Source organism: Sceloporus undulatus, chromosome 4 (assembly GCF_019175285.1).
Source record: "Sceloporus undulatus isolate JIND9_A2432 ecotype Alabama chromosome 4, SceUnd_v1.1, whole genome shotgun sequence".
Taxonomy (NCBI): Eukaryota; Metazoa; Chordata; class Lepidosauria; order Squamata; family Phrynosomatidae; genus Sceloporus; species Sceloporus undulatus.
Genome location: NC_056525.1, coordinates 238,886,938 through 238,914,569, shown reverse-complemented (window position 1 = coordinate 238,914,569; position 27,632 = coordinate 238,886,938). Strand labels below are relative to the sequence as shown.

At 39.6% G+C, this 27,632-nt stretch overlaps 1 protein-coding gene across 1 annotated transcript in view; it reads left to right on the top strand.

The window, feature by feature from the left end:
- KCNQ3 (potassium voltage-gated channel subfamily Q member 3) overlaps positions 1–24,106 on the top strand; it is a 210,869-nt gene extending 186,763 nt beyond the window's left edge. The window contains 7 exon segments of the mRNA XM_042464469.1: positions 8,288–8,478; positions 10,790–10,892; positions 11,097–11,228; positions 14,893–14,991; positions 15,527–15,611; positions 18,133–18,159; positions 18,161–24,106. Of these exon segments, the coding sequence (XP_042320403.1) occupies positions 8,288–8,478; positions 10,790–10,892; positions 11,097–11,228; positions 14,893–14,991; positions 15,527–15,611; positions 18,133–18,159; positions 18,161–18,862 (1,339 nt within the window). The 3' untranslated portion in view covers positions 18,863–24,106.
- The last annotated feature ends 3,526 nt before the right edge of the window (positions 24,107–27,632 follow it).

Below are 27,632 nucleotides of genomic sequence, written 5' to 3'. Positions count from 1 at the left end.
GCCATTGCCTTGCCCTCCACTGCAATGCTTGCTGATTGTTCACACTTGTGGCCTGCTGTGCCACCATGCGTGGTTACTGTCATGGTGAGTCAGTAACTTCTAAGGTCAGACTGAGGTGCCTGGTTCTGAACATACTGGATGCCCTCTGATCTGTTTGCACTAAAACCGGGTTTTGGGTCATGCCTCACCTACTCTCTCTGCTAAGAGGACAGGAGAGGGGAGGCTGTTTTATTTGGTCTGTTCAGATGGGTCAATAAAGTACTTATGGGCAATATGCTGCCTTGATCTGTTTAGAGAGATTCCCCAGTGTGACTTCCAAGGCCCTCTCCAATTCCCCTCCTTACAAAAGTATTCTCTTTCAATCGGGAAGCCACACATCTAGAATCCTTATGGACAGCATTTGTCCTTTAACTTTACATTAGGCCTGCTTCAGTCTTTAAATACTCCAGTTTCATTTCCTTTTCACATCCCAGTTATTGTGGCTCCACATTTCTCTCTTTAGATGTGACTTCCAGTAGAGAGAAGGAGAGGGGAGTTTGGTTATTAGAGAGCTTCCTTTCTACATCTCAAGAAAACATGAGATGCATGATACTCATATTATAATAGTACATTTCATATCTTGTTTCAACCCCACAGCACTGATATTCAATACAATGGTTGTGTAGCACCACTAATGTGTATCTTTGCATGTGAAGTTGTGTGCTATACAACCATACCTTCCAGCATTTTACAAATGCAAAATGGGACACCTATGGCCAAGCAGCATGAGTATGTGCTCAGGATATCAGAATGAATTAATGGAAAAGAACACACAAGGTAGGAGATACCACAGCAGTTTGCTTTTACTTGGGCATACTGGGAAGAGCATGATTCTATCCCTTCCCTTTCACATCTCCCTACTGAATTAATTGAGTGCAAAATTATTTTGCCATTTCAACTCAGTGTGCAGCAATTGAAATCTAAGGGGAAAGTGGGAGCAGGAGACAGAAGCTGAGATATTTTTTAAAACAGATGAACAAGTGGGATGATAGAGGATTAACTGGACCATCCCTGCCAAATAGGGATAGTTGAAGGGTATGCATAACCCCAGTGTAGGATTTCAGCTGTGGTGCTGTGTTACTTTGGTATGCAACCTGTTTGGAACAGGGACAGAAAAATACAGCACATGGACTCCCAAGGGCATTTTTGTGGTTCTTGAGCTCCCAGAAGATTCAAAAAATGCAACAAGAAAATGCCATCAACTGCTTCTGGAAGTCTCCAGGAATGGCAATTTTGTAATAAAGTAGAGCATGGATCTCCCACCAAAAAACCCCTAAAACCTCAAACTGCTGCCCAAATAAAACTAGAAGTAGCTTTCTAGCCATTCCTGTTTGTAATTTTTACAACCTTCAGCATGCTTTCTGGCCTGGTGCAGCCCACAGTAGTCTCTTGGAATAGAAGATAGGTCTCTGGACTGTCTAAATGTATCCAACCCTGATTTAGAGCCTCTACCCTGAGCTCCCAGAGAATTATGTGAATCCGTCTGGTATGTTTTAATAAGCCAAGCTTATTTCAGGTCAGCTTGCAGTTCGTTGGGCTGATCTCAGCAAATGATGCAAAATGCAGTTCTTGCTAATGTAGTAAAAATCAGAGCAAGCATGGTTGTCTTGTGCTTCCAGTTTTAAGGCTGCAAAATGAACCTAAGAAGTTTAATTGCTATGTTTTTGTTCTGTTATTATCCTTCTTCCTGCCTCTTCCAAAAGGCAGTGTTGATACATTGGGAGAAGAGGCATGCTTTGCTTTGCCATTTAGCTTAAAGTCTTTCTTTCTTTCTTTCTTTCTTTCTTTCTTGTCTGATTGAACTGTGATTTTTTAAAATGAATTTCAAAATTAGGAATGAAAAGAGAACCATCTGGTTTGCATGATGGGAAAGAAATGTGTTTGATTGCTGCATGTGTGATTCTAAAAGCTTCAAGTTCAGTTGCGCCTAAATATGAGAGACAAGTGCTGTAGGCTTCCAGTTCCCATATCCATTAACTCTCAGATATTCATAAATATTTAAATATTCTGTAGGGAAATACTCATTGAAAGCCATGTAGCATTTGTTATGCAGAACTGTTTTACTTAAAGACTGGGTTCATGCTTAACCATAAAACATGGTTTGTCATTTATGAAAGGGGGCTGGCAGAAGTCTTGGTTTCACATGCTTTCTTTTCCTCCTTCATGCATGTAGGGGATTTTTTGCCCAAAGTAGACCCACTGAATCAATGGGATTTATCCATGTCTTGACTCACAGTTGATTCAGTGGATCTAATCTAGTTGGGATTAACTAAAAGGTTTCAGACAGAAAGTTCATTTTTAAACTAACCACAGTTACCTGTGTTTCACTGCAGTGAAAACAAACCAGAATCAAACTGTTTTTATGTCCTGGTTTGTTTTAAACAGTTTGAACAAACCACAGTTCCTCAAGATGAGGCTCAAGAACTGTGATTAGTTCAAATGGGGTTATTAGGTCACAAAAGCAGTATTGAACTCCATTATTTCTGCAATACAAATACAACCTGATTCTTCCATAAAGATCTTTGAGATCTTTGAGGGTCTTGAGACCATTCATTATCAAGACATTGGACATTGCATTGACTCTTGCCAGTGGTGGCAACACCAGGTGATACAGCCTGGTCTTTGTACACTGTTTAGTTTTCATCTTCTTCCTGTCATGTATACTCTGCCCTGAAATTTTCAGATATAGGGCAGGATATAAATAGTTAAATAAATGAGTGCAAGAAGCAACTTTTAATTTTTTCATGTGTGCAAAGGAGGGATGTAAATATTTTAATTTTTTATTCTCATGTACAAGAATGAAAGATTTCAAAAGTTTTCTGCCTGCTGGCTAAGAGTCAAGAAGTCCTCCTCCCCCCAATTTTTAATTACTTCTATGGAAATTGTATTTTATGCTAAAAACTGTTTTGTACAACATTATTGTGCAACATAATTTGTGCAGAACAGTATTTTGTACATAATTGTACAAAAAAGTTTAGTTTGTGAAAAAATTGTGCTTTTGCAAATGAAATTTTCACAGAAAGTGCTGAGATGTGTAAAATCTTGCAACGGTTCACAATATTTGTTCAAGGAGTATCACAATGTCTCTGTTTTTCAAGGCATTCTTTCATGTTGAGGGAAAGGAGTACTCTTTGCACCCCTGTGCAAGAGAAGGATGGGAGCTGCAGGCTCATTCTGATCCTGACAAACCATGGCTTGTTGTTATGCTTGAACTTGGCTACTGTGTAAGCCAAGGTAATATCATTGTGATGAGCATGGGGCTACTGGTGCAAATGGCAATGCTCATCATTAAGTTCTCCTGCTTTCATCATAATGTGCATTAAAACACACATGTTCTGCCATCATTGTGCCATGCTCTGCTATTGTTATTTGTTGGTGAATGCAGAGGACATTGTGGTGATGTCAGTACACAAAAACATTTTAGTGCATGTTACAGAAGAGGAGAACTTAACACACCTGCTGTTTTCATTACATTTGTATTTGCCTTGATGTGAGGTTTGACTGTCAAAATGTGAGACGGGAAGACCTGGGCTTCAAATTTCTCATCTTAACAACAACGTCATCAAGTGGAAGACGCCACCATCCTTTTACCTTGCCCTCAGCTCCCCATTTGCAATATATAGGGATAACAGTACAATCTTATAGATTTGCTATATAGGTTACTGCAGAGGAGGTGCAGGTATGGGAAGTGCTTTGTATATTCTGAGTACAATATGACTCATAAGTATTATTACTGAAATATCTGAAATTATTAATGCAGACCATCCTTCATGCAGATCGTTGTGTGGTTACTTTTGGTTACCTGCCCACTTAAAGTTAAGTGTATCTAGCTCTGAAACATCACAGAAATGGGTAAAGCATTACACTGTTTGAACCATTTATTCAAATTATGAATGAATGGACCTCTCCTCTATGCATTTATTATTCAGTGTTTGTGTTCTGCTTTATTTGGTTGCATTATCTTTCTGACAAACTGAAGTACTGATACTATTTAAAATCCTGTTTTGTTATGTGCCTATCTATGGGGTAAGACTGTTTTTCATATTAACCTTCCTCCTACCACAACATCTAAATTGAATGACTTTGTGGTGGAACCGTTTGGCAATCTCGATGGTATACACAAATCACATCATGTGATCTCCTTCAAAAATCCCTGTGCAGTGCACAAAATTGGAACACATACACACACACACCATGAATAGTGTTTATTTGGTGAGTGACTATAACTGTGGCTTTCTACCAGAGTAGAAGTGTCACCTAACCTTCATGATCCCAACCCAACTAAATTGACCATTGGATCTAGAGGCCAAATGTATTGTAAGCATGCCTACTATACACAGAAAGAATGTGACGAATCATAGATCTTTTGCATCATAGCATATAAATTAGATGTGTGTAGAACAAGAGGCCTCTAGCCAGGAACATGTTTGATGAATAACCTTTCCATTAAATTGAGCCAGTTTCAGTCAACCTTCTACATTATGCTGCAGAAACAGGTTTGGATTGGGACTTACTATAGCCTCTATGAAGGCTCCTGGTGTATGAAGACATAATTATAGAGTGTGACATGCTTTGGAAACAGTAGTGGATATGTGCAAGGCACAAGAGTCTTAGCTATTAGAACATCCTAGACTTAGAAGCTATTGAAACTCCTAGATTTAAGATTATGCATCTCCATCAGAATCCAGAGCTGAGTAGGGATGTAATTCTTCATTAATTTTCTCCTTGAAGGACGCAACAAGTAATTTTAGCAAATTTCTTACTGCCGCAAGTATGTCTTTAAAAAACACAGTTTTCTAAACCTATTTGCAATTCAGCATTGTATCTGTGCAAAATTATCATCCAGTTGTTTTGCTTATAAAACAGTATTTTCTGTACAGAAAAACACTACTGCTTGAGCAGAAAAGGTGTTTTGCGGGTTTGGGGTTTTTGATTTTTATTTATTTATTTTTTTGCAAAAACAGCCATGTTGGAATTTTATACAGTGTAAAGTCCCCCATTAGCAGCATTTCCCCCCATTAATGTTTATTTTCTGCACAGGAAACAGAAAATAATATTTTTACACAAAGATAGTGTTTTCTAAGCAAAAAACAAACAAAAACCACCCACCCCCAAAACCTTCCCTGTTTTCTGTGCGAAACAACCACCTGAAAAATTTGTGCAGAATAAGACCCAAACAGTTCAAGATTCTTCTTATTAGGGATTCTTGACACTTGGAAACCCATTTTCATTTTTCAGTTATTTCTCCCCAAAATTGGATGTTTTTTTCCCTTCCCTAGAGCTGAGATGTCTGTTTTTCTGGGTCTGTATTGCTGTGACTCAGTCATAGACCTGCTGTCTCCCAGATGCAGGCAGAAAATACTGTTGAGCTGAACAGAGGGGAAGAGTAGGCTGGGTTCCTACCTGGGGAACTGCCTAGGTGTCAGGGAATCATGCCCTCAGTCCCCTTCCCTGCTCTTGCTCTCCTCAGAGCACTCCTTTCTAGCTTCTTGTATAGATTAAAACACATGCATACACAGAGAGAAAGTGATCCATTCATTCTTTTCCTACTGCATAGTAACCAAGGTCCCTTTTTATTTTATAAATGGAAGGGGAAAATGGGCTTGCTGGAGCCCCACTCCTTCCTTAGCAAAAGGTAAAAAGGGATCACAGAGGTCTGTTTTTTTCCCCTCCTTTATAATGGTTTACACAGGTTATTGCAGTTTCTGACTCCACCCTCCTGATAACCCATGTAAAGGGTCTGCAAAAGAAGAGAGCAGACCTGTTTAAACGAACACCCTACTTTCACACTTACTTGGATGCCAGTGATGGCAGCAACAACTAGTTATTGTTATCTCTCCTCCACACATACATTTTTTCAGTGTTTGTGAGTAAGCTGCCATAGAGCATAAAGCCTGTTGTGCTTAATTTTCCAGGCTGGTTCCAAATTTGAATCCCATGGCACTCTGGGAGTCAGAAATTAAGATGGCAGCCTTGATTGTGGGGTGTTACTTTGAAGCTGCACTTTATGCTCATTCTGCAAAAAGTTAGAAGTCCCTCTGCAGTTTGGGACCTTGAAGCTCTATGTCTGAAGCTCTATGCCATGGTGATGACACTGGTTCCTAACGTTTATTTCAGGGACTTGTCAGTGCATAATTTTCATCTTGCCTTATTCATTGTAGGATTTTATGAAATCCACCGCTATCTCCTTACCACTTAAAGGCAATTCACAGGGCTTTCAATTACAGCACATGTGATTCCTCATTTCATGCCAGGTTTTGATTACATTTTCACGGCATCCAGAATACGCCTAGGGAATGCTAACATGTTGCTATTAGGATTACTTTTTAAAAAAACAGTAATTTGTAGTTCATTATTCAGGACGTTATTCATTAGTAATGCTTTTGATTATTTTTGATTTCCTTAAAAATGCAAGATTTCTCCAGAATGACTCCCCTGAAAACACTTTAAAGTAATGAGGATATCATCCTGTGTGGGCTAGTGTCTCACAGTAGTGCCACAAATGTGGCTGAAGGAGAGCAGGGAGGGATTGGAGAAGTTGCTGGCAATATCCCTGTAGCCAGGCACAAAATGTTTACATCATCTGTTGAGTCCTCTGGAGAACCCTGGCCAATCTCAATGAATGATGCCAACAGGTTATGTTCCTGTAGCCATTTCGTGTATGGCTACAGGAACATAACCAAGTGCTTCTTCAATCTCCCTACTCTCCAAAAGCCACAGCTGAGCATCATCCCTACTTTCTAGTGACAATATGGGATTCCTTTGCAGCATACCCTGTTTCTGCATTTCCCACAGCTATTATTTACCTTCTCCTAGATTTAACAATTTATTGCCACAAAGGGGTGCTGACAGTGGCTTCATTGGGGGAGGTGCAGGGGTGTGAAGTGCACCAGATGACACTCCAGAGGAGGGGTAACACCTGGTTGAGCTTCTTCAGTGCAGGAGAGGTGAAACCATACCCTTCCCAGCAATTCCATCACTGGAAGCCCTGTGACTGAGCAGCAGAGGGGATGAATGCACACCCTTCCTGGATGACACCACACTGGGTGACAGCCTAGCTTGTGCTGTCACTGGGTTCTGACCCTCTAATTCAGTGGTTCTCAAACTTTTTACCCCTGTGATCTCCGTTCCATTTACAAGTGGACGTCACCCCCCTGCAACATGGTATATGGCATAAAAATACTTTGTTTATGCAGTGTGTATTTTTGTTCTCACAGATAGCATCCTATCGATAATGCTTCTCTATCTTGTGTGCATGCACTTTCTACCTTAACACTGAGCTTTCATGCTCTCTGCTTCCTCTCTTCATTCCCCTCCCTCGCAGCCAAGAAAGTGTCTCATGGTCACTAAGGGGCACACAATTACTGCACCAATGGCAGATCCTTCAGTGAAGTTGAACAGGAAATGCATTTTAAAAAGAGGAAAACTGAGTATTGGTATGTCTGAAATTGGAGGAAAGTGTAATAGGGGAAGACACTTAGCACTGCTTTTTGAGGGACCAATCATGCCTCAGTGTTGCATGCACAAACGCATAGTTTCCCTTCTTTTTCACATTTCCTGTGCTTGCCAGCTGGCTTTTACTGTGCCCCCTCTTAAGCACCCTACAGTTTGGGAACCACTTCTATAATTCTTTAACACATTGAAGATTGGAATCACATTGTTTATGGCATAATCATAACTGCAACTGGCAGATTCATTAATGTTAGTGGGTAACCCTGTTGGCTGATGCACTTTACCAAATCTAGCATAAACCTTTACAGAAATCAATATACTGATCCCCCCTTTTTGACAACTGTCAGAAAATATCAAGGGTTGTTGTTGTGTGCCTTCACACTATTACTGACTTACGGCAACCCTAAGGCAAACCTATCATGGGGTTTTCTTGGTAAGATATGTTCAGGGGAGGTTTGTCATGGCCTTCCCCTGAGGTTGAGAGAATGTGACTTGCCCAAGGTCACCCAGTGGCTTTCATGGCCAAGTGGAGAATCAAACCCTGGTCTTCAGAGTCATAGTCCAGTGCTCAAACCACTATATGAAGAGTGGGGAATGATAGCTATGCTATTGGAAACATACAGAAACCATGGTCAGCAGTATATTCATAAATATCACCAGCTGTCATTTTTGTCCTTAGTGCCATCCTTCATCTGATTGTTTGCTTGGGATTTAAAATGCTTTAGGAACACCTTGAAATGGAGGTCTACATTAAAATGAAGGGGGGGAAAATGATCCCTTTTCCTTATTTTTTTAGCCAAAAGCTGGGTCTCTTGGATCGGGTTCGTGGTACCAATACTAAAGGAAAGCTATTTACCCCTCTGAATGTAGATGCAATTGAAGAAAGTCCTTCTAAAGAACCTAAGAGTGTTGTAGTCTTGAATAATAGAGAGCGTTTTCGCACTGCATTTCGAATGAAAGCATATGCATTCTGGCAAAGCTCAGAAGGTAAACGTTCTCATTCATTCATTCATTCATTCATTCATGTATTCACTTTTCCATATTGCTTCATCAGCCACCCACTGCTGTTGTTGTTGTTGTTAATTTTCCTTGGCCTTGTTCTGTCATTTTGACTTGAGTTGAAATGGAATGTCGCCCTTAAAAAACCCCAAAAGTTGATGTTATGATTCAACTCTTTTAATTCCAGGATTTTGAGAGATTTTTTAAAAGTATTATTCTGGTGGTCTGTGAAAAGCTACAGCTTGGGTTTTGCTGTTGACCTGTAAGCTTTTTGTTAGTTCATTTGTAATAGGATCACTATGTGTATTGACATTTTAAAATGAAATCTGGTACTCATATTCAAGACATGATTCTATGTTTCAAGTTCAAATAACATTTTCACACTCCTACCCATTTTAGAGGAAGAGAGGAACAATGTGTAATAAAGGACGAACCATACAAATCAGCAGTTCAAGAGTTCAGTGATGCCATACCTTCCATGAATAGAACTTGGAAACTGTGCTTTAAAAGCAATAGTGATGCTTGATGCATTGTGAGGGAGTGGTAAGAAGGGTCAACACTGTTAGGTTTAAAATTTTTAAATAAAAACAAGGCAAATCTTAGATATTTTTATGCTTAATGAATAGGGATATAAATAATTTCATTCTCATAGGCAAAAACAAATATTTTAATCAATTTTTGTCTGCTGCAAGAAAAATGCACACTTTTCAAAGATCAGTTGCAGTTCAGGACTTAGATTTTTTTGGGAGGGGTACATAGACCACATGAATTTTTATTTTTTTATTTTTGTACAGGAATGCTCTTTTCTGTGCAGAAAATATTTCCTTGCAAGAAGCAAGTTTCCTTCCTTCGCAGACATATTCAGATGGATTAATTATCCAGCGTAGATGCTCCCGGAGTCTATGAAAGCTTATGCTACAACTTTTTTGCCTAGTTAGTCTCAAAGGTGCTACAAGATTCCTTTATGCTGTGATATTCCAGACTAACAACAGCTCTGTCTCTGTTAGAATGGGATAGTTAAATCCAGGAGATCAAGTTGTCAGTTTTTGTGCTGGAAGAGTGCAGAATATTTAGGAACCATTTTTTAATGAGTGATAGCTAGGGATGTTATCAGATTATTCTTTGTCTGTATCATGAATTTCCAAGAACTAAAAGACTGTAAGTTGGCCCCCACCCTAACCTTTGCTTTGGTTTTCATGAAAGTCAGACAGTCTGTCATCCAAACCAGAATCTTTTTTTTTTGCAGGGGGGGGGGACACCTATGGTGGGATGAGATATGGGAGGAGATGGGGTTGAGTGGCTTAAAGTTTTTCATCCTAGAACATTTTAGTTTGGAGAGGCTTTCTTATCTCTGTACTTGAGGGGTAGGGATTGTCTAAGGACCACTTCCATCTCAGTGCCCTATGAAGAGGCAATTATCACTTCACCTTTCTTCCAATCTTATAAAGCGTTTAAAAATAAATATTGGCAGTTACCTTTTACAAAAAAAGAAAGAAAGAAAGAAAGAAAGAAAGAAAAAACTTCTTTCCCTGTCTTGCTGCAGTTTGTTGACAATTCCCTGCAATTCCGTCCAAGAGAAGAAAAGTAATAACAGTTTTTGAATGTCCATCGTTAGTCAATGGGATTTTTGAATCTCAGTTCATGGTTTTGAACCCAAGTTGGACTGAACTGGTTAGAAGGCACTTTGAGTGTAAGAGAATGCATACCCTCAACAGATTATTGGATTTTGAAGCCTTTTAGAATTAGTTGAAATTGATAAATTAACAACATTGTTAAAAACCAATAAGGATGTTTTTAGAAGAATGGAAACTATTAATAAGGCACTTAGAAGAGAAAGGAGAAATAAGGATACAAGCTAGATTTGAGAATTAAAATTATTCTATTTAGTAATTATTAGAAATACATATGAAGGCTAAATTCTGTAAGGTAATTGGAATAATGAACAAATGAACCATAGGTCAAAAGGTAGGAAGCAGGAACTCATTTTTAATTGTTATGATTAGAATATATGTTAATTTTGTATTTGTGATAGTGTGTTGCTTATATTGGTTGTTGTTGCTTGTTTGTTTTTGTTTTTGTTTTGGGATGTGAATTGATATTTTATTGAGAATTGTTTTTAATTATATAAAATATTAATAAATGATTTTAAATGATTTTAAAATGATTTGACAGAAGCTACTTTGAGTGTTTGCACCACATCAGCATTAACACTATGAAGAGACATTAGCAAATTCTCTTCATGTTCTAATCTCTTCCATAACTGCTCTTTATCCCCATGGCTGCTTATTCCACATTTTAGATGCTGGAACTGGGGATCCTCTGGCAGAAGACAGGGGATACAGCAACGAACTCATCACTGAAGACATGATCCCCACCCTGAAGGTGGTCATCCGAGCTGTCAGGTAAAGTGTGTGGTTTTTAATTTGGTATTTTATGTGGCATTTTAGTTTAATACTTTATGCAAATGGACTCCTGTTAAAAAAAAGTATGTCTGACTTGTGTGGTGACTCCATTGCTAAGTGATAACTTATTGCTGTGAAAGAGGTTTTGCCAAGAAAACACATTGAAATTAAAACCTACCAATGAACTATGTTTACTTGTATCAGAATACTACAGTTCCGCCTCTACAAGAAGAGATTCAAGGAGACTTTGAGGCCTTATGACGTAAAGGATGTGATAGAACAATATTCAGCAGGACACCTTGACATGCTTACCAGAATCAAATACCTTCAAGCAAGGTAAGACATTAACTGCCAGAAATGGCCAAAGTACAGTATATAGAGACTACGCTAGCAGGGATGGTCACAGTACTTCCCACTGTAGACTGGACAATTTGATAGGGTCACCAATTCATTCTGACTCTGCCAGCAGTTATTAAAAGGTACAATATTCTAAGGAAAACTAGGACAGTGCAAAAAGGGGCATGTTATACAATCAAGCTTTGGAGTTTATTGGGGGATCTGTGAGATTTTCTGGCTTTTTAAAGTGGGTATTGCAATTCTTATCAGCTCCAGGCAGCATGGCCAATGTATTTTAAAGTCACCAGACTGGAGAAGGTTGAGCTAAATCAATGCTACTCAAAGTGTTAGTCTGTGGACCATTGCCAGTCCATGAGTTGGTCTATAGCAGGTTTCTAGGAAAGAAGGAAAGTCAAAAGGCACAGGTATGATGCCAGTCTCTGGCACATTGGGGGGGGGGGCATGATAGGTCCTCCACACCAGATGGTTTAAGAAGCACTGGTCTAGATTGTAGATTCAGTAGGAACAGGTTATCTATAGAGAAAAACTATAAAGACTATCTTAACAGTCTTTATAACTCGCCTGTAGACAGAGCTTGTTAAAAGACTACAACTGCCAGAATCCCTAGCCAGCATGGCCACTGGGAGATCCTAACGCTATGCTCTGCAAAAATAACTTTCCCGAGATCTTCTAGTAAGGCATTTTTATTCCCGTATAACAAATGTCTGGGAGGGGCTGAGCTGAACAAAAGAAACAGTCTTCTTATGTGTATTGGAAGTGGTTTAAAACGCTGTCTTGAGTTTCTTGAAGCCAACTCCATCCTCGATCCCTTTCAGTCTGGTTTCCACCCAAGGCATTCTACAGAGACAGCTCTCACTAAGATCTCCAATGACCTTTTGCGGGCCAAGACTAATGGCCTTTACTCTGTTCTCATCCTTCTCGATTTGTCTGCAGCCTTTGACACTGTTGATCACTTTCTCCTAATTGACATAATCTCTGACCTTGGGTTCTCAGACTCTGTTCTTGACTGGTTTAGATCTTACTTGTCTGGCAGATATTTTGCAGTAGTTGCGGGGGGTCAGACTTCTTCTCCTGTTCCCTTATCTGTAGAATTTCCCCAGGGCTCTGTTCTGGGTCCCCTTCTGTTTTATCTCTACACACTGTCCTTAGGTAAACTCATCAGCTCTTTTGGTTTTTCCTACCATCTGTATGCCGATGACACCCAGCTGTATCTTTCCACCCCTGACCTTTCTCCAAGGCTTGAACAGCAAGTCTCGTCTTGCCTTACAGCCGTCTTGCAGTGGATGTGCCATCGGCGTTTGAAGCTCAACATGTCCAAGACGGAGCTTCTTGTCTTTCCTCCTAAGCCCACCCTTCAACGCTCCTTTTCTGTCTCTGTGGACAACATTTCTATTCAACCAGTCCAGCAAGCCCGCAGTCTTGGTTTTATCTTTGATTCTTCTCTGTCATGTACCCCTCAGATCCAGACCACAGCCAAGGCTTGTAGATTCTTTTTATACAATATTGCCAAAACCATATCTCTCCGCCTCTACTGCCAAGATCCTGGTCCATGCCCTAGTGATCTCATTACTTGATTACTCTAATGCCCTCCTGGCTGGGCTTCCTCTTTCTCACCTCCGTCCTTTAATCTCTGTCCAGCATTCAGCTGCACGCATTATCACTTCCACCCACCGCTCTGACCACATCTCCCCTGTGTTGGCATCCCTTCACTGGCTCCCCCTCCCTTTCCGCATTCAGTATAAGCTCCTGATGTTGACGTTTAAAGCCCTCCATGGGCTGGCCCCCCCTTACTTATCAGACCTTATTTCCCCTCACCTTCCCACTCGGGCCCTCCGTTCTGCTAGTCAAGGTCTGCTGTCTCAGCCCAGGATTTCCTCTGCTCCATCCCGGATTCCCCCCTTTTCACTTGCTGCCCGTCACTCCTGGAACCTTCTTCCCCCACAAGCAAGAGCGATCACTTCTTTAACCAGCTTCAAAACAGAGTTGAAGACCATCCTGTTCAGAGAAGCATTCCCAGGCATTGCATAATTGTCACTTGCTATTTGATGTTCTTTTGTTGTCTGTTTTATTGAATCATTTCCTGTATTGCTATGTATTTTATATGTATTATCTTACTAGACAGGCCCCTTCCCCACCACCACTCCCTTCTCCTTTTGTGTCGTGTCTTTTTAGATTGTAAGCCTGAGGGCAGGGAACCGTCCAATTAAAAAGATTGTATGTATAGCGCTGTGTAAATTTACAGCGCTTTATAAATAAAGGTTAATAATAATAATAATAATAATAATAATAATAATAATAATAATAAGGTATGCAAATATATCAAATCTGTTTCTGAACCATTTCCAGCTTACTTAAAATAGTGTATCTGTCTCTGCCCTCACTTGCCTCAGGCCTGCTAATGAGTTCAAGGTAAAGATAAGACTTGAATCAAGTACTTCCTATAAAGCTCAGCTTCTTTGTTATGGCGCAGATGCAGTTCTTAATTAACTTCATTGATGTATTTAGTTAGTCAATCACTCAGTTAGTTTTAGATAGTTTTCTTTTTCCAGTGAAAAAATGGAGGGAGGAGGTATTAATTTGGCTTCCATTTTCAGGCTAACTTACCGAAATCACATTTCCCTAACAAATACATAAATTGAAACATAGCTATAGTAAAATATTCACACTTCTTCAAATTTTATAACATTCTTCAGTTAAAAATATATTCTCTTTCTCTCTCTCTCTCTCTCTCTGTGTGTGTAATACAATCAAAGACTTGGAAGAGACTACAAGACCACCCTTAGGGTTGGATTCAAGGCCCTTGTGGACTCGTACAATCCTATGTGACTTAGAATAATTCCTAGTATGATGCACATACTAGAAAAATCTTGTTCAAAAATGCATTTTGTTATGAAAATCTGCCTGAAAAATTCATATATTAGGGAAGTGGTATGAAAATGAGACGTGTGAACAAACATGTACACTTCTTTTTAAAATGTACTTCTGTTTAAAACAATAATGATCTGATACAGAAATGGGACAAAAGCAAGTGGGCTGTAAAAATGACAGACTAAGCAAAATCAAATTTGATGGTCTGTCCTTAAAAGAAACCAATAAATATTGGTGAATGACACATATACAGGTTGAGTCTCCCTTATTCAAAATGCTTGGGGCCATCTTGAAGAAGGGACCAAGTCTAAACACAAAATTAATTTATGTTTCATATTAACCTTATAAACATAGCCTGAAGGTAATTTTATGCAATATTTTTTTAATAATTATGTGCAAGAAACAAAGTTTGTGTGTGTTAAACTGTCAGAAAGCAAAGGTGTCACCATCTCATCCACCAATAAAAAAGTTTTGGTTTGAAAGTTTTGAATTTTGGAATTCTGGATAAGCGAGACTCAACCTGTATTGGAAAAACTTTTTCTCAGTTCAAATGGGAATTGAACTTATTTATTTTATTGATTTATATATTTATAAGATTTATATCTTACTTGGGACTAAAGGTTCATCCTAGATAGACCTACAGTGCTATCAGTAATAATAATAAACCTCTGGAATGGGTGAAGGAGTTATAAAAAGATGAATGGATGGATGGATGGATGGACGGATGAATAGAATAACAACCCTTTCACCATGTCCTATTATTGTCTTCTTTCAGAATAGACATGATTTTTGCTCCTGGACCTCCATCTACTCCCAAGCATAAGAAATCCCAAAAGGGAGGAGCATTCCCTTATCCTTCGCAACAGTCCCCAAGGTGACATTATTCTGTGGGCAACTGACTGGGAACAGACTTCCAACTTACCATCATTCTGTCCTGATACACTTAGTGTCAGTATGAAACAGGTTCTGGATGCCACCTATGCAATATTTCTGCTTTGCTTGAAATGTGTGTATTATCATGGAGAGTTAAAGATCCAAATACATCCCAAGCAAAGCTTGGAATTATCTTGTTACAAAGTATGAATTGCTTGTAATTAGTTCCCTTTTACCAATAACCAAGGTATAACTAAATTATCAAGGGGTAGCATGACTCCATTTGTAGTATAACTGAAACTGTAACATTACTTTTATGCTCAAAGGGGTGGACACCATAAATGGTGGAGGAGGAATATTTCGAGTGCATGCTTCTTCTACTCGGTTCAGTTTTTTTAAAACGACAACAACAACAAAAAACTGAAAGTTTAAGCAACATTATGGGATGTGAAATATTTTTTGAGGGGACAAATATTCGTGAAAGTATACTAGGAAAGTTTTACATGTCTTTGAATAAGACCTTTCTTCTCTTTCAGGAATGATCCATACATAGCCAAAGCATCCACGGTAGATCCCGAAGACCAAAGTATGATGGGCAAATTTGTTAGAGTTGAAAGACAGGTATGAATTTCTTAGCTCTTTATGTACGTTCCTTCTCTGTTGGATTTATACAGTCGGCTGGCTGTATTCATGGATTCTTTATCCATAAATTCAACTATCAGTGGCTTGAAAATATTCAAAACAATATAAATTCCAAAAAGCAAACCTTGATTTTGCCATTTTATACAAGGAGCACCATTTTACTATGTTGCTGTATTTAAAGGGACTTGAGCATCCACAGATTTTAGTATCCATGGGGAGTCCATGAACCAAACCACAGTGAATACCAAGGGCCCACTGTAATTACAGTTTTATATAACCTCCATACCATTGGTTTCTTGGCCTTTAGTCTCAACACTTTACACTTTCTGGTGCTTTCCAGATGCACATTTTGTCTTCAGAACTACTGAGTCAGTAGCACTGATGACTTTTAAAAAGACTTGCAGCAAATAAAAGGCACAAGATATTCTTCAGTAAAGATATTAAATATTCCTAGCCGAACATGTAGGAAGGAGTAAACACTACACAGGATCATTTACTATATAATCTGATATTAGTGTTATATTACAGCACACAAATAACAAAAATCACTATAAGCCTGATTCTCTAAAAAGTCTTCAGAGTTGCCAGTTTTTATAGATAGGCTTTCCATGGAGACTGGTGTCTTCCATATCAGCAGGCTCCTTAATCAGCCATGGGTTTAAGTCTGAACTTTAAAGGAGTTATTCAAGTTGCACAACCCTATCAAAACATCTTCAGCAACTTGTATAGCTCCTTTAAAATTCAGAATAAAACCCAGAGTAGAGTCACCACTCCACTGACCTTGCAACCAGCACTCTCTGATGCCATACTTTCAGCAGAGGAAAACTTAGAACTGACATCAGTCACATTTAATAACCATCCAAAGAAAACAGCCATCCTAAATAATTAGTTATTGTTTGAGAGGTCTGCCAGAAAAACTGCTCACAAACAATAACTATCACTGACTGTATTCTTGAAATCTTTTCTCTTCCAGTGTTGAGCACAAAGGCACTGGCGAGTAAAGATTACACTCCAGTATGGATTTCAGTTGACCTTTGCACTCATCCACTAGGATTCTTTATACATTCTCACAATGACCAGATTATATTGAAAAGCAGTTGACTCCCCTTAACTAGTTGTTTTTAAGTAGAGGTTTGATGGAATTCATCCCATCAGAGATATTTTGCACTGGGTAGGGATTGATGACTTTTGTTGGTTTTGGGATTCTCTGACCGGGTGCAGAAGACTCGCAGGAAATAGTAAGCTCTACTGTGGTTTTTGCTCATGAGCTTCTCAGAGGCATCTTGCAGGTTGACATATTATATTTATTATAGGTTGATTCTCTCTTGTCCAGAATTCTGAAATCTGAAATACTCCAAAATCCAGAATTGTCCACATGGGTGGCTGAGGTAGTGACATCTTTTCTTCCACAAAATTATTATAAAATTACCTTCAGGCTATATGTATAAGGTGTATAAAAACATAAATGAATTTGAACTTTAGACTTGGGTTCCAACTCCAAGCTATTTCATTACGTATATGCAAAGATTCCAGAATAAAAAAAACCTGAAATCCAAATCACTTCTGGGCTCAAACATTTCGGATAAGGGTGACTCAACTGGCAGGGTTTATTTATTTATTTGATTTATTTATTTGGTGTTATACAGCAAGTGTTTGCAAAGAGATGTAATTTTATCAGGAGTATATACCAAGGCGCAGATAGGATGACATCCAGACTGGCTCATCATGTGGCAGTGATCTAAGAACTTGAGAGTTAAAGCTCCCACCATCCTCATAACATAACATACTGCTTTATCACACTAGGGGGCAAACAGGATTTAAACAAGAGCTAAACGAGAGTTAAACAGGAAATGCTTGATGTTTATCACACGACATTTCCTGTTTAATTCTCATTTAACTCTCGTTTAAATCCTGTTTGCCGCCTAGTGTGATAAAACAGATAGAAGTATTGAGGGAAAGGTTATAGCTCAGCAGTAGTGGTAGAATACATCTTTTGCATGCCAAAGACCTCAGGTTCAATTCCATGTATCTCCAATTGTGTTTCAGAAAGCATTTCCAACATTTCACAAATGAAAACTGGAACTCATCTTGTCAAGCAACATCAGAGTGTGGTCAGCATGGCAAAGGTTATCAGTGGGGAAGAGCACATAAGTTAGGAGAAGGTACAGCAGTGAGATTTTGCCCAAGCCTACTGTGAAGTGCTCTCCTGTCTTCTCCTTCATCTTGAGTTAATTCAATATAAACTGTTTTTGACCTCAGTTTGCAGCAGCTGATGTAAGTTAAGGCCAGTTGGGGAAAGTGGGAGGAGGAGAGAGGAACTGGGGCATTCAAGAAATCCACTAAACAAAACTACTGCCAGACAGTGTAGACAACGCTGAACAAGATGAACCATTGCCTGATTTGATATAAGGCAGTTTCTTGTGTTCTCGGTTAGGCATGGGGAAATGCTGTCACCAACAACTCCTCATTGTTTTTCAGTCTAATGAGTATTTTCTTTCAGGTCCATGACATGGGGAAGAAGTTGGATTTTTTTAGTTGATATGCACATGCAGCATATGGAGCAGCTGCAAGTCCAAGTCACCGAGGTATGCCCTTCGAAAGACACTGCATCCCCAGTAGAGGATAACAGATATTCTGAGCTGAAATCCATCATTTACAAATACTCTGAGCCTTCCATTCATGAAAAGCCTCCAAGCTTCCATCATGTCCCTGTGAACAAAGTCCCTCCGTTTGGATTCACCACACAGGGCCAAAGTAGTGGCCTGTTTTCATTGCCATTGGGTGGGCAGAACTCTGGTCAGTGGCAGGCCATGCCGTTTTCGACTTCATACACAGAAAGGCCAACAGTTTTGCCTATACTTACCTTTATTGATCCCCATGTCTCCTACCAGTCACCTCCAGGTGACCTCCAGAGCCCCCACTCAGAAAGAATCCCTTCAGGACAGAAACACAGCTTGACGCGAGACAGTGACACCCCATTATCCCTCCTCTCAGTCAACCATGAGGAACTTGAACGTTCACCAAGTGGATTCAGCATCTCCCAAGACAAAGACGATTTCCTTTTTGGGCCAAACGGGGGTTCAAGTTGGATGAAAGAAAAACGCTATTTGGCTGAGGGCGAAACAGACACCGATACTGATCCGTTTACCCCAAGTGGGTCTATGCCTCTATCTTCAACAGGAGATGGGATTTCTGATTCAATATGGACCCCTTCAAGCAAGCCAATGTAAAATTCTCCATATGGGTGGGCTGGGCAGAGTCATTGGCTGGCTTTTTCTCTCAATGTAAACATAAACTTTGTATATTTCATTATCACATCCAAAGCTTCCTAGCTCCAAACAAACAAACAAAAACACCGGTGGCTGCACTGCATGCTGGTATTAGTGGTAGTCTTTCCACACCATTTCATATGGTGGAATAATGCGGTTTTGTTCATGCTGCCAAAACTAAGTGGTTTAGTTTGGAGCATGATTTTGCATGACTTTACACTATAATGGTACAGATCATTTCTTCTGTGATTTAAAATAGCAAAAATTATATTTTCGGTACACCAAGGGTCAGGTCAATGCCGGACTGAAAATACTCCCAAACAGAGGCACATGGTGCATTTTTGTCAGAAAAAAACCCACATCAAACACTAGTTTACAAACTAATGCCCTTTGCAAAATATATCTATTTGTTTTAGAGAATATCTCGACTTTCAGCATACTATTTAAGCCTTGGCTAACTCTTGAGCTCCTGCTCATGCCATTACAATTATGCCTGTTAAATTTGTTTATCCAAATTTAAATTTATTTACATTTTTAAAGACATTTCTCATGCCTTTCTGAAGTTTTATATAATATTAGAAAGTGTAGCATAACTTAAATTCCTGAAGGATTTAAGTGATTTTTTTCCCTTTTCTTTTTTTTGGCAACATTTAAGTTCTGGTTGGTTTCAAAGTGGCTAAAATGTGCCTAACACTCTCTGGATTGCTGTCAACTAGGAGTTTCAATCTCATTGAGCTCCATGGGTCTGAAGCCATTTTTAATCTTTGTATTCCCTTGATTCAAAATGGGATTCCTAGGTACCTAACACCTTCTGGATTCCTTATGATTAAGAGCCAAGTAACATTTTATACTTGAGGGTGGCAGGCATGTTTTCCATCTGTGTTGCCTTTGTAAGAAACTTGTTTTGTATGTAGTGGAGATGTGAATTGGTAGCGCTAGGGCAAACATACCATAAACATGCCCTAGGGAGGTTTATACGACTATAGTTCTCTGTCATGCACCTATTTAACATTTGGAGATAAGCTTCTCCCCTTCGCACTTTACGTGTCCATGATAGGGAGCAGCATTTTAGATAAGGCAACTGTGCCTGACCCTTTAAAGTGTGAAATCAGCTCTGAATTGCCTTCAGCTCTGTAATATGTGAGTATTGAATTCTGCTCTGATGTTTTACTGATTTCCATTGGATTGTAATAGGCTCAGTGTCTCTTTCATTCATAATAACAATTATTGTCTAATTGTCCTGCTAACCATATATTGTGCATTGCAACCAATCTGAGGATTCCTTCCCCCTCAAATGTGGCCTGCCTGTAATGTCCAATGTTTCTTAGGATCTTTTTTCTCCCTGCAATTCAGCTTCATTAAGAATTTTGTAGACTTGGATAAATAATATTCCTGTCATACCTTATGAGGCATACTTTGATCAGCCTTAGCCAACTGTCAGTAGAGCCATTTCTTCCTGCAAAAGTTGTACCCTGATTCCTCAAAAATCAACTATTTTGCTTTTGGTTTCAGTGGTGCCGACATTTGAAGTGATGTGTTTCAAAAATAATACATTGGCCCAGACATTTCCAGGTTCAATTTATAATTATTATTCTCTCTTTTTAAAAGGCAATGCACATAAATGAATGACTGAATTTCCCTGTGCCTCAGTTTCCCCATCTGTAAAATGGGTCTAATTATACCTCGCCATGGGCGATTGCATGAGGCTCAAATTGTGCTGATCTGTAAAGCACTTTGAACTCAGTGGAAAGTCAGTTATGCTATCCCTTTTGTTGCCTGTGGCCTGTACCATGCAAGGCTCATTTACATAAGCGTTGGCAAAGAGATAGCACTGGTGTTGTTATTTTTCTTTCATTGGTGCCCATGAATCTTCTTGCACATGAATAGGGCCCAGTTCAAATACCCACTGAACTAGAGATGATATTCATGTGATGCAACATGGACTTACTTACATATGTGATGGCCCTAGAATCTTCTCCTTTTGAGTGAGAGAATTCATACACATCAGACGATCATGTATAAAGGGCCATCCAATGGAGTCCCATTAGGGACACATGAAGTAAGATATTCTGTCCCTGCATTGTTGTCTACTTTCCAAGATGGTGGGCAGAGGCCTTTCCACCGTATCACCTCATTTTATTTTGGAAGCTGGCATAGTAGCTGGTTGGGAGACCATCAGGGAATACCAGGGATCTCCAATGAGAGCTAGGAGGTAATCCTACCTGAAACACTGAGTGCTGCAGGTCAAAGTTGATCATAGTAGGCTGCTTGGTCAAATAGTCTGACTCAATATAAGCGAACTTTCTGTTTCCTGCTGCCTGGTCCTTTGAGCCAGAGATACTTAGAAAGTGTGTGCTCTGTCACTGAGCTGTCACCATTCCCTACTCACTTCATTTTAGTAAGTGAAGGCTTTGCTGTAGGTCTGCTCATTTGCTGTACAAATTACATAAGCAGCCCAGTAAGATTTTTTTTTGGGGGGGGGGTGGAATTGCCTAAATTGAGGGGTTATCAGAACATCTTTATTGACTGGGACCTCTCCTTGATGATTTGCAGCAAGAAAAAAGGATTGTGTGTACAACACCTATTCCACCAAAGGTGATTATAAAAGCTTTGTCATAGATGATGTTAATGACAAGAACTGTTAATGACTCTTGGTGAACTGTGGTTATGTGAAAAGTTCTGGGAATTAATGCTGGTAATAATCTGCCTCTGGATCAAAACTACTGCCATCAACTTGTGCTGTATGCTAACGTTGCCTGATGTCAAGTTAGGGGTGATACTGTTTGAATTTATGTGGGGTGAGTTGGAGCCAGTCTTGGTCAAAATTACATTCAAGCCATTAAAATCAGCGGGATTCGATCACAATTACTAGATGTTCCAATGATTTCATTGGGCCTGCTCTAAGTTTAGCCAAGATTGGATCCAACTCTATATGTTGGTGATATATGAAACAGTCATTTGTTATCCAAACAATAATGGGTAGAAATCCATTTCATTTAATTTTATTTAATTGAATTGCTTCTTCCTTTGATGCTCTTCATTGTAGCCACCAAGAGAAGGTATGCTGCCATCCTGTTAGTGCGTTATAATGGCCAAGTCCAATCTGTACTATCTTAACCCATTTTTGGTTGTTGCAATGACCAAAATTACTTCCCAAAAAACCACCTCATCAGTGTGGTGCCCCTTGCAAGATGGTCATTTCTGTGTCTTCAGAGATTAGAGGCAGCAGGAGAGATGCATCCAGCTATTTTCCTTTCCTTTATTGCTGTCCAGACACACAGCAATAATGTCACCCTCAGGAGGTCATTATGGATGCCTATTTTAGTGTACCCACTAAAGGAAAATGGCTGGCTGCACTTCTGCTGCTACCCACTCTCCACACTCTAAACATGGCCATCTTAAGTGGGCTGCCCCGTTGAAAAATTGGGTTTTGAGGAATTTGCACTGGGAGACATATCATAGCTATGTTTCAGAGATATGTCTTCCAGCTCAGGTTCTACACTGTGGTGTCCTGCTTCTCTTCTCTGAGGAACAGCGTTTCTCACACTATAAAATAGTGGAAGTGGTGTATCTTGAGAGTACAGAGCGGTTAATGACTAAACGTACATGAAAAAACATGAGTCAAGAATACTGACACAATTTCCAAAAGCTCCTAGCAGGCCTCATAAACAGATGTCTGTGTAAATTTCCACCCTATCCTTTTGTTTTAGAGGTGGTTAACTTTTGACACTACAGGTATTTTGGACTTCATTTCCCTTTGGATCTCTTCCAACTCTACACTTCTGCTATTCTAGAAGCTCCATCCAGTATGGCTATTATCTTGGAATTGTTGGAGTTGACCATCATAATACCTGGAGGGCCAAAGAGGGTCCTGACCCCTCTTTTATTATGTGTGGAAAATATGACATCTTTGTAAAGTCTTAAATTGACATCACAAGGGACACTGAATACATAACCTTTGAAAGTAATTGATATAGGACAGAATGCAAAAGAAAACTCTTTTTGGAATTTTTAAAGAGAAGACTGGACTAAGCATCATCAGATCTATGATCACTATGCTCTGTTTTCCTTATGTTATTATTTCTGTTTTAATCCTGAAATCATGGGCTGATTCAATGGTAGGATTTCCCCCCCGCTGTCTATGTTGACTAAAACACAGAACAACAAACCAATTTCAGCAGGTCAATAGAGAGCTGATTGATATGTTTTGGTTGCTGGTACAGATACTGCCTTGAATCTCTTCACTCTATACTATATTCTCATGGAGCTGGCCTGAATAGGTGCAAACAGGCCTTAGGACTGAGAAGTACAAGCTAAGATTCGTAAGTAAGGCAGCACATCCACTAACTGCACTGCCACTTTAAAAACCAGGTACAAATCTAAGAACAGCACTAATTTTGTATCTTTGGGAGACAAGGCATTCTTTAGAGCAGAAACAGCCAGTGCTTATTAGAGCAAGGCTGTGTTTCCCAACTCAAAACTGCCCTTTGCATGGTTGGTTCTGTATTCAATATGAAAGTAGTATAATAACAACAGCCCCCAAACAGAGGTGTGCATGATAATGCTTGTATTTGACAAAATTTCTTTCTTTAATATTTCACTATGGGGGAAACTATTTGCAAGAGGTGCTGTTAGGGTGAATGCATCATTGTTGTTGTAGAAACTTCACCAATGTGCACTTCCTTATCCAGTTGCATTTGTTGAGACAGGAGCAGGACACATTCAACTTGGTTTTTAACACAATAGTGATGCTCTTCCTTCTTCAGAGTTAGGGCAACTTGTAGGAGGTAATGTGTGCGATCATTGATGTCGAGTAACCTAATCTAATAAACAGTGTGGCGTCATGACAACATCATGTTCACTCTGTGATCCCTGATTGTCCAGGATCACATAGTGAAGGAGTCCTTTGCAGTAAAAACAATGACACTGGAGAACAAACAGGGAAGCAATGACTGTAAACAGGTGCAAAAATATTTCAATAAGAGGAGAATCATTTTTATATAACCTCTTTGACCTATTTTTCTGGCATAGTGAAAATCAAAATTCGTGATAATTTGGCTCAGTGTTTGATTTTCCTTCATTTTCATTTTATGAATGAAACCCTAAAACCCCCTTTAAGCTGGGATGCAGAGATTTTGGGGCTGTACAAACAGCCACAAAGAGATGGCCTCCAGCTGCCCCTTCTTCAGCCAGATTGGGGCCATGGCAACCGCATGCCACAGCCCCAATCTGGCCTTTCCAGGGCACGAAAAGAAGCTGCAAAAAGTGTCTCCTTTTTGCACCCTGGAAAGAGCGTGATAGCTTCAGTGGTGCACTTATAAGGCGCTCTGGAGGAGCACCATGATGCCACATGCCATGTGGTGCAGCACATGGCATCACGGTGTCCTGGGGGTGGAGCCTGGGCATGCATTGTGGAGACGCTACTCCCCAACTCCACCCTCAGCTGGCCTTTCAGGCCAGTGTGTAAGGACTCATAGACAGAATTGCTTTAAACCAGGAATGGACAACATGATGTTCTCCAGGTCTTGCTGAATTGAATCTTTCATTGCCCTTCTCCATTATCTGTGCTAGTTAGGCCTTATGGGATTTCTAGTCCAACAACATCCAGTGGGCCACAAGTTGCTGGAGAACCACAAGATGTAGCCCATGAACTAAGAGCTGAGCATCCTCATACTTCAGCTCAAGGAAATAAAGCAAACACGTTTTTAATTATAATAGAATTATTTATTTTAAATGTTGATTGGTTCTCCTGCAATATACCAACATTATTTATAAGCCCATTGGACCCTTTCATACTCTTACCTACCTACATCCCACACACACAACTAATGCACAGTTCTTAATTTTAAATGTTAATTTTAAACATTAAAAATAGTAATTGATGCACAGTAATTTGCATCTTAAAAAAGGATATAACAAAATGAAGAGAGAATATGGGTCTTCCATATTTTATACTGGATACTGCTGGTTTTTGTTTATTTGTTTGTTTTTTCTGATATATGTGTAGTTATTTATTGATTTGGTTTATATTGTACCTTAGGGTTTTTTTTTTATCTTGTCTTTCAAAGCTGTCTAATTATTTTACCATACCTACAGTAATCCCAACACAAGTAACCATTATCAAGGTAAAAGAAGAAAATCCAGATGCAAATGCAACTAAGATTCAATCCAGGTACCAATAAGATTCCAGGGAAAGGCAGGGCCAGAGAGAAAACCAAAAGACATAAAGAAGGGGAGCAGAAGAAGCTAGAGGAGAAAAGTGCATTTTTAAAAAAAAACTATTTCAGGTAACAAAAAGCTTCAGGAAAATCCAGACAGCAGGAGTAAAAGGCATGTTTTGCTCAGGTATGTAACTCTCTCCTTATGTTTTTGGCAACATGTGCCTCCCTAGATATTAATGGATTATGTATTTAGCATTGTCAGTGGAGAGGACTGATCAGAGTTACAGTCCAAAATCATCTGGACAGCCACAAGCTGTCCACTTCTACCTTAGGACCTCTGTTTAAAGGAGGAAGCCAAGAGATAAATGTGTATGAACTCCATATAATGCTGCTCTTTGTGGCATGGGAGCTGTAACAATATAGTTGCTTTCCATATTGCAAAGGTAATTTCAGAAGCCAATGTTAAAGGCATCTCCATTTTGACAAAAGGTGGCATTGGTGTGGTAAGGACTTAGCAATGGTCTGGTGTGGTCCCATCATCCCAGAAGGGTTCATCAACATTGATGCCTGCAAAGGACCTCCCATTCTGGCCAGTTAAGGGGGGGGGGAACAATGTGTCAGGTGCTCTAGGGCATTGTGGGAAATTCCAATGGTAGCCGGCTGCCAGCCTTGCAGCACAGACTAAAAACGCCACTGGTATAGGAGAAGCCCACCAGATAATATTTTGTTTAGGTCTCTGAATTAGCTCTGATGATGACTTCTGATATTAGGGGCATGAGAATGAGTTGCAGTGAGTAATATTAGCAAAAGTAACATAAAAAAGAGCTGTGAAAAGATGTGTCCCATCAGAGTAGATTAATATGAGGTGGGTATGGGTCTGCAGATGTTACTGAGCTGCAAGTCTCATCAACACTAGCTACCATAGGCAACAGTGAAGGATGATGCAGTCCATCAATATATGGAGGGTTGCCCTTTAACCCACTCTTGGAGCAGATATGATTATAGATGGAACCTCTCCCAAACTGCAAGTAAATCCCAGGGTTTAACAGCATGTTGAAACCACAGTTAAAGTGGAGTCATAGTGTTATAACTATGTGGTGTGAAAGGTCTATTTATTTATTTACTTGTTTATTTAAAGTATCTCTATCACTTCCAAACTACAAGGGCTCTGAAAGTGACAAACAAAACCCATTTAAAACAATACAAAGATAAAAACATTTTACAAACACATTAAAATACTTTCTAAAAACTCCTAAAAACAATCTGAAAATAATCCTAGAATCCAGGTTTCAAACAGTTAAACAGGAATTTCAAACACCGAATGCCATGCTGGAACAGCATTGATTTAGTCAGCTGACAGAAGCTTAAAAGAGATGGGGCCAGTCTAACTTCCTTGGGTAGGGAGTTCCACAATTCAGGTGCTGCCACAGAGAAAGCCTTGTTATGTAGACTCACATAACTTTGCATGGTGTTTGTAAAGCTAAAGGGCTTCTCCTAAAGACCACAAATTTCTTTCAGGCCTATAGGGGAGGATATGGTCTTTCTGATATCGTGGCCCCAAGTTGTTCAGGGATTTGCAGGTCAAAACCAACATCTTTAATTGAGCTTGGAGAAGCCAGCACAATTCTTTCAGGATTGGTGTTATATGGTCTTTAAAATGCACACCTATCATCAATTGGCTGCTGTGCTTTTCACTAGCTACAATTTCTGAATACATTTCAAGGGCAGTCCCATGTAGAATGCTTTACTGTAGTCTATTCAAGATGTAACTAAGGTATGAACAACTGTGGCCAGATCTCCCATAGAAAGGGTGGCACTGGTGCACCAGCTGAATCTGGACAAAGGTGCTCCTGTCCACCACCACCCCAAACCTCTCAAAATGAAAGGATTATCTTTGAGAGCCCAAAATCAAAACAGGAAGGGAGTGATTACATGCCAGGGGTGATACTGCGGCCCATGGGGTCCTGCAGCCTGATTTAACATGTTAGTCCAGCTAGGATGAACAATTGAGTTTGGGCTACATTCTGGTTCAAAGCATAGCTCCCAAGGTAAGAACTATTCCCCTTTTTTACATCCCAGGTATTTTCCCCTGCATGAGCCAAGACTCAGGTAAAGGACACGTTGGTTGTTATTGCATGATGGTGGCGATTACACTTAAAGCCAGTTAATGCTGTATAAGAATTTAAAAGCAAACATGCTCTCCTACAGTTTTGCAATCAAAATCTCTTGGCAGTGGTAGCTGGTATCTCCTATGTAATCAAGGGAATAAAACTAGTCTGCATTTTAGCCTTTATTTTAAAGGGAACTGGTCAGGATGCTGAACCTATTTTGGGGATAGGGCTTGAGCACCCTGAATAGTTCATTTTAATTGAGATCAAATACCCAGTAGAATAAATTCACTGCCCAACTGACATAAGAGCCACTAGCTATCATTATTTGTCACATGAACTCTCAGAGGCCTTTGATAGGAGGTGGAAAGAATATTAAAACACACACACACCCCTTAAAAATATGTTTTTGGGGTGTTGAGAAACTGATGAGAAGACTCCTGGAGTGATGGTTTCTGCACA